Consider the following 12,876-nt stretch of genomic DNA (forward strand, 5'->3'; position numbering starts at 1 on the left):
AACTTGGACATTGATTGCTCCAGATTCTCCGGGGGGGGGGGGGGGGGGGGGGTAGATCTTGGACACTGGGTGCTTTAGCGTGTTTGGGGGGGGGGGGGTAAATTCTGGACACTGGGTGGTCTGGGGTGTTTGGGGGGGGGGGTAGATTCTGGACACTGGGTGTTCTGGGTTGTTTGGGGGGTAAATCCTGGACACGGTGCTCTGGGTTGTTTGGAGGGGGGGGGGGTGTAGATTCTAGACACTGGGTGCTCTGGGGTGTAGATTCTAGACATTGGGTGCTCTGGGTTTTTTTGGGGGATAGATTCTGGACACTGGGTGCTCTGGGTTTTTTGGGGGGGATAGATTGTGGACATTGGATGCTCTGGGTTTTTTGGGGGGGATAGATGGTGCCGATGGTAAGGGGAGGGGGTAGACTTGGACATTTGGTGCTCCAGAGTCCGGGGGGGGGGGGGGGGGGGGGTGAACACTGGGCGCCGGTGGGAAGGAATCCTGGGCACCTCCTCACTCCTCCACCTACCCACGGTGGACTTGCAGGCCTCGCTGAAGGTGTCGTCCGTGAAGCGCTCCATCAGGCTGGTCTTGCCCACTCCGCGGCTGCCGATGATGATGACCTGCAGCTTGTAGTCGGCCGGCCGGGGCGGCTGCCGCCTGCGGCGAGAACTAGCGGGGCTGGGCTTGGGGGAGGCCCCGCCGGCCGTCAAGCTGTTGGCCGAAAGCGACCGCGAGTTGGAGCTCAGGCCGCCTCCGGGCCCTCGCCTCTTGGATCCGGCTGTCCGATCCATCGGCCTCGCTGTCTGCTACCGCCGCCTCTTGCCTTCCGCCAACAACAATCCGCCGCCTGGAGGATCCCACCTGACTCCTCCAGTATCCCACATGGCACTGCGCGGGCCGCCTGACGTCATCGTCAGAGTCTCCTTCATATTAAAGAGCTGCAACGCCGCTCCAACCCGGCAGGGGGCCCAAAACAGACATTTGCGGGAGTAGCATTCAGGCGCGGATTGCACGCGATTTTCACAGTGTTGCCCCTCAAATTTGGGGGGATTTCGGCGTTACGAACAAACTCTCAAATTACCATCATCTCCATACCAAGTTACCACAAAAGTATCAGAACACCACTACAAAGGGTATCAGAAGCTCTGTCACGGATAGTATCAAAACTCTGTTCGGCAAAAGATATTAAAACCCACGACTTGGACCTAAATACCAGCCGTTAAGAGGCGGGTTGATCAGACTCCCTCTTGGTGCCTCCAAACAAGGCACACAACCAACAGAGTACCCTTCGTCGCCCAGTACTTCCCCGGAGCGGAGAAACTACAACATCTTCTTTGCAGTCTTCAACACATCTTCGATGAAGATGAACATCTTGCCAAGGTCATCCCCACACCCCCACTACTTGCCTTCAAACAACCGCATAACCTCAAACAGACCATTGTTTGCAGCAAACTACCCAGCCTTCACAACAGTGACTACAACACCACAAAACCCTGCCATGGCAATCTCTGCAAGACGTGTCAGATCATCGACATGGGTACCACCATTACATGCGAGAACACCACCCATCAGGTACGTGGTGCATACTCTTACGACTCGGCCAACATTGTTGACCTTATACATAGAACATAGAACAGTACAGCACAGAATACGCTGCAGGAAAGGGTGTCCCGAAGCATGGTACATTGGCGAGACCATGCAGACGCTGCGACAACGAATGAACGGACATCGCGCGACAATCGGCAGGCAGGAATGTTCCCGTCCAGTTGGGGAACACCAGCAGTCAAGAGCATTCAGCCTCTGATCTTCAGGTACGGGTTCTTCAAGGTGGCCTCCAGGACACGTGACAATGCAGAATCGCCGAGCAGAAACTTATAGCCAAGTTCCGCTCACATGAGTACGGCCTCAACCGGGACCTTGGATTCATGTCGCATTACATTCACCCCCCCACCATCTGGCCTGGGCTTGAGACAATTCACACCTCTTTAAACTGCTCCACCTGGACCTGTAAAGACTTAATTACCTGCAAAGATTCGCATTCAAAGTATCTTCTTGCATTTTTGACTTTGTCTATATATATGTTTCCAGAACATACTTCTTCATTCACCTGAGGAAGGAGCAATGCTTCAAAAGCTTGTGATTCGAAACAAACCTGTTGGACTTTAACCTGGTGTTGTAAGACTTCTTACTGTGTTCATCCCAGACCAACGCCGGCATCTCCACATCATGACTCCACACAGTCATCCAAGGCCAGAATTGAACCCAGGTCCCTGGCGCTGTGAGGCAGCAGTCAAGTCCGCCTTTGGCTCCTAAAGTTTTCTGGCCTTGCAAAACAAGGTTATTTTTAATACATGACCACTACAGTCAAACACATTCAATCCCAGGCTTTTAGCCCTTAAATTGTCAAATAGTGATAATCCAATATATCTAAAATCCTTTGTTATACTTAGTCCCATTAGGATCTTATATGTTTCAATAAAATCATCTCTCCTTCTGAATAACAATAGATACAGCACTAACCTTTCCACAGAGGTTCATGAGGCAGGGATATTATTGAGGTGGGAGGGGTGAGGCAATGGAGGCATTTGAAAACATTTAAAAGTGAGATGTCACCAGGGTGGAAACCAATGTTGGTCAGCAAGCGCAGGGGATTTTGGATGAATGAGACTCGATCCAAGTTTGGACATCAGCAGCAGAATTCTGGATGAGCTTGAGTTTACCAAAAGTGTGGGGCAGCTGGCTGGCACATAGTGGTACTGTTCAGGATGGTTCAGGGACAGAGTGTGAGGGCACACAGGTATTCAGAGGCAATGCTAGGGTTCCTGGTGGAGGTAGTCCAGAGGAGAATGGATATTCAATGTGTGGAGTCGGGGGGAGTCCACATCACCCTCCTGTCCCTCTCTCGTCCAACAGCTGTGTTGCTTTGTCTGCCCTCATGTTCTCCTTCCAGAAAATCAAAGGGGAGCCTCCTAGCAAGATGCACATACCTCAAAAATATCCAATAAATCTGAGCAGCACACCACTGAGCCATTTTAGCTGAAATCCTCAAGAGAATTTTCAGAACAAATGATTGCTGGTAAATCTTTGATTAAGTGTCCCAAGAAATCTGCCTCATATTTTTCAAGGATCCTCTTCCAGCAGTAAATGAACAATAAAAGATGATACACATTTAAGTAGCCCTCAAAATCCTCACCAAAGACTGGTTTGCCCCCATTTAGCTTATTGCTGTTTGAGTGGATGTGAGAAAAGGGTTATCCTCCAAAGGATATGCAGCCTCGTTAATGACTATTAGCAAGTCATTTAATTGGTCATCAGTGCCTTACTAATTCTCTGGGTGGTCGTTCCTTCAACTCCTTTACCAAGATGGTGGCCCTGTGTTAAAAGTAGACTAATCCGGCATCTCAGTTTAAGTTCCTATTGTGACCATCTTCAGCAGCCAATCAAACCATTGAATATCAACCAGTTGTGCGACCCGATCCTAGTTTGTTATTTTGTTTCTCTTTCCCCCAGTTTGTGTTTTTCTCCCTCTCCCTCCCTCTGCCAGTATGTCTTTTTTCCCTTTCTCCCCAAATTGCTTTCTCCGGACTCACAGAGTTTCCAGGCATTGTCCTCATTGCCATTATGTGCACCAGTGGCAATGGGTTGAATTCCTGACAATGGGGAGACGGGCTGGGCTCAGACCTGATATGTTTGCAACCTCATGACAGCCAGGACACTGCTCAAGTACTAACTGCGCAAACAGGGATGGGTTCCCATGAGGCCCCAGCAGCAGTGCTCTGGCGACCAATTGCCCATTCCTATAGTGCCCTGCGGAAACCAGGAGGCTTTTGAAGCCTCACCCAGGTACTTTTTTTTAATATATAAATTTCGAGTACCCAATTCAATTTTTTCAATTAGGGGTCAATTTAGTGTGACCAATCCACCTACCCTACACATCTTTGGGTTGTGGGGGCGAAACCCACGCAAACACGAGGAGAATGTGCAAACTCCACACGGACAGTGACCCAGAGCCGGGATCGAACCTGGGAACTCGGTGCCGTGAGGCAGCTGTGCTAACCACTGCGCCACCGTGCTGCCCGCAGCCCGGGTACTTTAAGGAAGATGGTTGGAGGCCCAGCATATGCCTCTGTTTGGGAAGTGACAATATCAGGCATCTCAATCCTAATCATACAACTGTATCCCCAGAGATCAGCTGGACGGCTAACCTAATGGTAATAATCAGATCATATCTAGTGGAAAAAACAGAATTTGTTGTGGTTGCCATCGGCCAGAAACCAGTGGCAGAATTTATTGCTGGCTGAGGGAGCCAGGATAAGGTTGGATGGGAAACAAAGTTTCAAGTTCCCAACGGTGGGATAGAAATGGCAAATTCTCACGGCTGTAGCTGAGAAGTGAGACAATATTGTTGATGGCACGTGGCAGCAAGTTAATTTTAGTGGATTTGCGTGCATTGAATGGCCAATAAAACACAAACTTTTGGAATTAACTGCTACATTTGCAATATAGTTGGAAACATATGGGAATCATGGGCCTTTCGCAAGTTGACGTGGAGCGGGTGAAATAGTCTTCAACGTGGAAACTGAGCTAGTCTATCATTACTGGGAGACTTTGCTGGAAGAGAGGAGAGGAGGCTGAGAGGCTTCATGGGGCAAGCTGAGGATCATGGAGGAAAGGTCAAGTGGCATTGAGTGGAGGTCTACAACACTGAGATCAAGGTCAGAGTGTGGTGAAGGAAGCTCAGGGAGAGAGCCCTTCAACCATAGGCACAAAGCTTTGGTTGAGGACCAGGTCGCCAATGGAGGAGACATTTTCCTGGCTTTTGTTTCTGTTCAATTTCTGGAGACAGTGTGGCTCTCAAACACCCAGTGTTCGTGCGCACTGTGAATGATAGAATTGCCATATACAACAGTGGCCAGAAGGCCAACAACAGGCCAAAGCTACTTATGTTTCAGACAACTAGTGCGACAACGAGCTTTGGGTGTGTTCTAGAGTCTACCACACATGCCCCAGCAACCTCTAGATAATTGAGAGGCAACACCAATGACGGCTGAGGGCATCTAATGAGGCAGTCACTGATCTCTGTGCTGTCCTCCAGGACGCCTCTGGTCCCTTGGACTGGTTGGGAACCCAATGCCAGGGTGCCAGGTTGGCACTGCCAAGGTGCCAAGCTGGCATTTTTTGAGCGTGCGATCGGGCCGGGGGTGCCCCGCGTGAGCATTGAGAGGGAGTGTGTGGGGGACCCAGGGCTCCCCCATAGTGTGTTGGGGCTTGGGGGGGGGGGGGGGGTCGGGGTCGCTTTGGGGGCCTTAGAGATTGGAATGCAATTTTTAAATGGCATCCCAATCTCTCGCTATACCGAGGAGTTCCAACGAGCAGAGCTCCTCAGTGTCCAAAATGGGGCTATATGCACCCTCGATGGGGTGTTCCCCGTTGAGGCCCCTTATCAAATGCAAGTTTGCATTTATAGCCTTGTGTTTCTTGGTGCTGTGAGTGCTTGTTTCGGGACTTTGTTCCTATTTTGTTAAATCACGCCCCTTATGTTGTTAACCATAGTTGTTAAGCTAAACACGTTGAGCACCCAGGATGGAGCCATTGTCAAAGAACATGGTAGCCAATAGCTAACTACCTAGCAGCTAGTATAACACAGCCATGGGGAAACCCAGGCACAGGATGCCCTGCTGCTTTATTCAGGAGCATCTGTCCACAATATAGAGATTGCCGCAAGGGGAAAGGGAGTGTTGCTCAGAAAAACATCATTGTTAGCGAATGAACAAGAGGAAACTACTCCATATCCAAAATGTGATAGGAAGAGGAAAATGATTAGTTTATTGTTTGAATTCTAAAATTTGTTTGCTGATAATGAATATTCATTTAACATTTTAATAAGGAATGGTTGCACATTTTAACACTCAGATGGAAGTGGGGAAATAGTTGGTGTAAATTTAACTGACGGCCACGATCGAGCAAGGGACCAATAGGGCGATTCACAGACTTGCTCAGATTCACTGACGTGAGGCCCAAGTTATTTCAGCTCCCAGGCCTCACATCATTTTTTAAAAATTCACGGGATTGTGGGCGTCGCTGGTTCGGCCAGCATTTATTGCCCATTCCTAGTTGCCCTTCAGAAGGTGGTGATGAGTTGCCTTCTTGAACCGCTGCAGTCCTTGAGGTGTAAGTACACCCACTGTGCTGTGAAGGAGGGAGTTCCAGGATTTTGCCCCAGCGACAGTGAAGGACTATGATATATTTCCAAGTCAGGATGGTTGGTGACTTGGAGGGGAACCTCCAGTTGGTGGGGTTTCCAGGTATCTGCTGCTCTTGTCCTTCTAGATGGCAGTGGCCGCGGGTTTGGAAGGTGCTGTCTAAGGAACCTTGGTGAGTTAATGCAGTGCATCTTGTCTATAACAGGTCTGGCTCCCACTTGGACTTGGATAGTCAGAAAAGTGAGTGTGGCGGGGTGTGTCAGCTGTGGGGGAGGGGAGGGGTGTGTTGCTGGAGGTAGCCACAGGCAAGAGAGGGTCCTATGTTTCCTTGTGAGGCCTGTGGGTCCTCCTGCACCTCTTAGCCCACAGGAAGCCCTTTGAAATAATGTGTGTGGTTTTGTGATCTTCTTGGTCCTGCATCTTATTAATGGTTGGTGTGCCCAATGCGCTCAGACACAACTGCAAAATGCATCTGCCACATGCAGTGTTCAAATACCATCAGGGTTGAATGATGCAAGGAGACACCTACTCAGGGGCCCTTGGCTGCCTGGAGGTGGTGGGGATCTCTCTTGTTGACAGTGGTCATTGCCTGACACTTGTGTGGTGTGAAAGTTACTTGTCACTTATCAGCCCAAGCTTGGATGTCATCCAGGTCTTGCTGGATGCTGCATGGGCATCGACTGCTTCATCCGAGCATTTACGAACGTAGCTGAACATTGTGCAATCGGGAATGTCCTTGTATTGGAGGCAAGGTCATTGCTGAAGTAGCTAAAGGTAATTGGGCCTACAATTCTGCCCTGAGGAACTCCTGCAGCGATGCCCTGGAGCTGAGGAGGTTTCAACATCTTGCTGATAAATTGAAGTGAATTAACTTACTGTGGCACACCAACAATAAAAACAATGACTACAAATTCAAAATAACTCAGAAATCTCACTTCCAAAAGCCTGCTTTTTTCACAATTAGAGAAAAAACATTTTTTCAAAAAAGACTTGTTATTTGTCTTTCGTGACCTGTTTCATTGTTGATGAAACATGAAAACTCCAGTGTACTTGTATCAAAAATATCTCACACAACGATCAAAGATTGTGCTGAATTATTGATGTATTTAAACCAAGCACGCACTGTGAAATAAAGGTCCTTTCATTATAAAATTCTATTGCACGATAAAATGTGCACATTCCAATTCTGCTGCTGATCGTGTGTGCAGATCCTGGAGAACTCTCAATCTGGAAAAGAAAAGTGAATCATTCGAATTGTTTACACTCAAGAGGAAATATCCAAGGTTTGCTATTTGTTTTAAACAGTGGAAGAAATTGAAAGCTGAGTTTGGTTTCCATGAAACACCGTTATTTTCACAGGTGGTTTAAGATAAATGTTCTGCAATTTTCTGCATTCACACAAGTGTGTTTTTGATAGCAGTTAAACAGCCTGAAAGATAAACGTGACAAGTGCGCTTGTTAGCAAGGATAAGGATTGGGTCAGAGCATTAACCTGCTCATTGATTTATTTCAGTTAATTTAAGCAATGCTTAAATATGAAAATGTTTAATCGCAATGCTCGATTATTCCCATAATGTCCCAATATCTCTTCCTTTTACGTACAGTATTAGCCCTCCAACTTTGTATGGGGCAGCATGGTGACACAGTGGTTAGCGTTGCTGCCTCACAGCTCCAGGGTCCCAGGTTCAATTTTGGCCTTGGGTAACAATGTGGAGTTTGCACTTTCTCCCCGTGTCTGCGTGGGTTTCCTCCGGGTCCTCCGGTTTCCTCCCACAGTCCAAAGATGTGCAGGTTAGGTAGATTGGCCATGCTAAATTGCCCTTAGTGTTAGGTGGGGTTACTGGGATAGGGTGGAGGTTTGGGCTTAAGTAGGATGCTCTTTCCAAGGGCCGGTGCAGATTCGATGGGCCAAATGGCTCCCTCTGCGCTGTAAATTCTATGATTCTATGGCCTCACGGTAGCATGGTGGTTAGCATCAATGCTTCACAGCTCCAGGGTCCCAGGTTCGATTCCCGGCTGGGTCACTGTCTGTGTGGAGTCTGCACGTCCTCCCTGTGTGTGCGTAGTGTAAGGTTAATGGGGGGATTGTTGGGTTACGGGTATACGGGTTACGTGGGTTTAAGTAGGGTGATCATTGCTCGGCACAACATCGAGGGCCGAAGGGCCTGTTCTGTGCTGTACTGTTCTATGTTCTATGTTCTATGTTTGGAGAAATAAACAATCTTGCTCCAGTAGCCACAAAGGACTCTGCAGTGGCAGTGCCTGCTCGTCACTGCGAGTGATGCCTGCGTCAAAGAATAGTGATCCAAATCGCCCGAGGACTGGCAATCACCTTCAGGTTGCCACTCCGCTCCTAGTTTTCGCTGCTGTGCCGCAGCGCCGCATTCCTGGCCTGGACTTCCTATCCAGGCTTCTCCAGTGCCTCTGAGAGCTTCATCGTGGCGCTGGAGCGTGGAGGGAAGACCATCCACGGCCAAATTCTGGTACAGCAAGAACCAGCCTTCAGGCTGCATGTCTTAGTCTCTTTGTAAAATGTATTAATTATGTTAAATATATTACACCCGAAAATAACATAAAACTCAAATGGCAAAGGTTTCTTTACCGAATGGATACAATTCAGGCTTTTAAATATTTACATCTGAGAGGAAACAATCCCAACTTTGAACTTGGTTTCTGTGAAATTATGTGTTATGGTTGGCACATTAAGAGTTAATGTGATATTATATTCTCCCACCAGATGGAGCTGGGGAGCAGACCTATAAAAGGGAATGCCTCTCGGACTTCTGGGAGACGGTGCGAGAAGGAGTAAGGAGCAGCTTAGAGTAGGCGTGAGTTAAGATAGATCAGAGTTTTGTAGCATAGATATAGTATAGTCTTATTTATTAGTTAATAACCTTGTAAGGTATTCAAATCATAATTTGTGTGGTGTAAATAAACTAGCTTTGTTTAATAACATATCTTAATGTTCTTTGGCCACACTCCAAATTCAATCCATCCTGAGAAACTTAACAAAGAACATCACAGTTTCTCGTTCAGTGTTTTACAACAACTTGGTTGTTCAGGTCACATATTTAAATTGGCTTTTTTAGGGGAGTGTGGGGGGGGGGGGGGGGGGGGGGGGGGAAATCGCTATGGCCCGTGGTTTTTGTATGGACTGGATGACTTCAATGATGTGAAACCCTTCCAATTTTTAATTGGAGTCACTTCGTTTCCCTTTTAACTGGCAGAAAGTGACAGATCAGTGGCCCCCACCCTTAAACCGGAAAGTCTCGCAGCCTTATCCAAGATAGAAACTGAGAGAATGCAATCTGCCAAATAGATTCCAATGTGCAGACTTCCTTGCACAAAAAAAAACCTCTTCAAAACAAATTTTAAAAATGACTTAAAAAAAGGAACAAATGGAGTTTTGTTTCGGCTGATGACTTGAACTAATTTTTAAAAAATAAATTTAGAGTGCCCAATTAATTATTTCCAATTAAGGGGCAATTTAGTGTGACCAATCCACCTAGCCTGCACATCTTGTGTTGTGGGGCGAAACCCACGCAAACACGGGGAGAATGTGCAAACTCCACACGGACAGTGACACAGAGCCGGGATCGAACCTGGGACCTTGGCGCCGTGAGGCAGCAGGGCTAACCCACTGCGCCACCGTGCTGCCCTGACTTGAACTAATTTGACGAGGTCATTCAACAGGCTGCCTCGTTTGGAGCTGGCACTTTGGGATGTCGTGCTGTCACTTTCTGTCGCTTGCAGCAGTGTCTGAGAAAGGCTAGAGAAGAGAAATCGATTATCCTAAGTTTAGATAGAAACAGGAACAAAATCCTTGGCACGGACATCGGATAGCAAACTGCAGTGACCAAGGATAAGTCAGGCTTGTCAGTGTTTCTCAATGAGAGTCTGCTTCTCTGCTTTTAACCCTTTATGTTGTGGATAAGAAGTGACCATTGTGAATTGCTGGAAGTGGGAGATTTTCAGGTTTAAATCATGTTTGGCAGGTTCGCAAATAGATGGGAACATAAGAACTAGGAGTAGGACTAGGCAACTCAGCCCCTCGAGCCCGCTCCGCTATTCCGTACGATCATGGCTATCTTCCCTCGGTCTCAACTCCACTTTCCTGCCCATTCTTCATAAAGTTTCAACCCATTACTAATTAAAAATCTGTCTATCTCCTCGTTAAACTTACTTAATGCCCATCATCCACCACACTTTGGGGTAGTGAATTCCACAGGTCCACGACCCTGTGAGAGAAATAATTTCTCCTCATCTCTGTTTTAAATCCGCCATCCTTTATCCTAAAAGTATGACCTTTCATTCTAGAATGCCACTCTACGTCTACTTTGTCAATTCCTTTTACCATCTTGTATACCTCAATTAGATTTCCCCTCATTCGCCTACTAGAGAGCGTAGGCCTAAACTGCTCAATCTCTCTTGGTAAGCCAAATCCCACCTCTCCGGAATCAAGCTCCTCTGAACTGCCTCAATGCAGCTACATGCCTCCTCAAATAAAGGGACCAATACATTGTTATGTGAGAGTATCTTTAAGAAATGGGTGTTTATAAATGGTTGTGTATATAAATATCTATAGTGAGAGTACCTTTAAGAAATGGGTGTTTATTACTGCAGTGATGTCAGAGTGTGGATGGAGCTGGGCTGTCTGTCAGCTTTTTACTTTCGTTTTAGGCTGTTTGCTGCAGGGTGTGTTTTAGTTTTGTTTTCAGAGCTGGATAGCTGCAGTCACAGCCAGAAGGGGTATTAGTCTCTCTCTCTGTAATCTAAAGACTGTAAATCGATCCTTGGTGATTTAAAACTAATAACTGCTCTCAGTAGTGGCTTTAGCCTGATGTTCTTCTGTTGAAAGTTCTTTTTTGAGTCTTATGGATGTTGAAAGGACAGCTTGAGGATTACTTGGTGTTGTATTCTTTGGGGGTTGAGTTTATGGTTGCTAAGATGTTCACTGTATGTTTTAAAATGGTTAACATGAGTTCATAGAATACACATTGGGCGCGATTCTCCGCAAATGCGGCGAGTCGTAAAGGCTGCCGTGAAACTGGCCGTGTTTCACGGCAGCCTCCGTGCCCCCTCCCGGGACTCGATTCTCCCCCCCGGGCGGGGCTAGCAGCGGGGCCCCGTGAACCACGGCATCACGGCCTTAGCGGCCGTCATCTCCCTCGGCCGCCCCGCGGACTGATCCTGCGGGGCGGCGGAGGGAGAAAGAGTGCGTCCGTTACGGACGCACTGCCCGCGATCGGTGGGCACCGATCGTGGGCCCATGCCCCCCTTGGCACGGCCGTGGTACTGCCGTGCCAATCGGGGCCCTGGATGCCTAGAACGGGCATGTTGCGGCCGTTTTTACGACGGCAGCAAGCAGGTGTGTTTGCTGCCATAAAAACGGCCATAAAGGCCTAGGAACTCGGCCTATCGGCCTGGGGAGAATCGCTGTTCGCCGTAAAAAACGGCGAGCAGCGATTCGTGTCGTGGGGCGGCCGGTGGGGGGGGGGGGGGGGGAGAATTGCGGGAGGGCATGAAAAATGTCGGGGACGCTCTCCCTCTATTCTCCGACCCGTCGTGGGCAGCGGAGAATCGCGCCCATTGTTTTGCTTTAAAAAATACTTTTCCATTTCTGCGGTATCACACCTGTAGAGTGGAACATGTGCTCCCCATACCACAATCTATTAAAAGTTGTGGGTCAGATGAACTCATTGATACACTTTGGGGTTCTCTAAACCCTGGCCCATGACAACATGTGACAATAATAAATCAAATCAAATCAAACCAGGTTAAAGTCCAACAGGTTTGTTTCGAATCACTAGAGTTTAAGTTTAAGGAACATTCCTGCCTGGTGATGGTCATGTGCTGTCTGTTCATCCAGAAAAGGAATCAGCCACATGTCATAATATACACACAAGTATATGATGGTGCACAGACAGACATTGATTGACACACGGGATGACCAATGAACACACAGAACACAGCAGCTAATCACCAGACAGGACACGGCCACTATAAAGCCAGAGGGCACTAGTTTTCCCGCTCTCTTGGGATGCAGCCTCTGAGACAGCCAGAGCCCGTGTAGCAACAACACGACCATCCACCATGTGGTAGCAAGATAGTCTGGTCAGGTTAGCCTCAGGTCTCCAGTCAACTCAGCATAGTGTTAACCCACAGTTCAAGTATGTTTAACAGTTGATAGTTCAATAAAATAGAGTTGCATTTCTCCAAGTGTTGGAAGCCTGTCCCTCTCACTGCTATGGTAAACGCAGTCCCAGCATACCCAACACATCACCACACTTTAAGAATAATTTCATTATTGGTTTGGAATTCTCCAACATGTTTATTGATGTTGTCTTTTATTTGGAATGCACTCTCTGCCTCGTCACAGACTGAACAACAATATTAACTGTTCAGTTTCCTTTTCATATTGAAGTGTGCACCTCTGATGTAATCGGCACGGTGGTTTCCTGAACTGACCTATTTCATGAAAGAGTGCAGGAATCTCCAGTAACGACAGTGATTAATGGTCACCCAGGTTTCCTTCTTGGGCAGTCCCTCAGCTTCGAGGATGACTTGCTTCCACTCTGGGGAGGTGGGTTCTGCGGTGGCTGAATAGTCCGATCTCGAATCCACAGACTCTGGCACAGTTTTGGCGAGTGGTGTGGATGCTCTGGATTCTGAGCCCTCCTTC

The 12,876-nt window shown here is 47.8% G+C and overlaps 1 protein-coding gene across 1 annotated transcript in view; it reads right to left on the minus strand.

Annotated features, from left to right (window-relative positions):
* rab12 (RAB12, member RAS oncogene family) overlaps positions 1–878 on the minus strand; it is a 32,720-nt gene extending 31,842 nt beyond the window's left edge. Inside the window, exon 1 of the mRNA XM_038808712.1 lies at positions 518–878. Within this exon, the coding sequence (XP_038664640.1) occupies positions 518–782 (265 nt within the window). The 5' untranslated portion in view covers positions 783–878. The remainder of the gene's footprint in view (positions 1–517) is intronic.
* Between the last annotated feature and the right edge of the window lie 11,998 nt (positions 879–12,876).

The sequence above is a fragment of the Scyliorhinus canicula genome, chromosome 10 (genome assembly GCF_902713615.1).
Source record: "Scyliorhinus canicula chromosome 10, sScyCan1.1, whole genome shotgun sequence".
In the NCBI taxonomy this organism is placed as follows: Eukaryota; Metazoa; Chordata; class Chondrichthyes; order Carcharhiniformes; family Scyliorhinidae; genus Scyliorhinus; species Scyliorhinus canicula.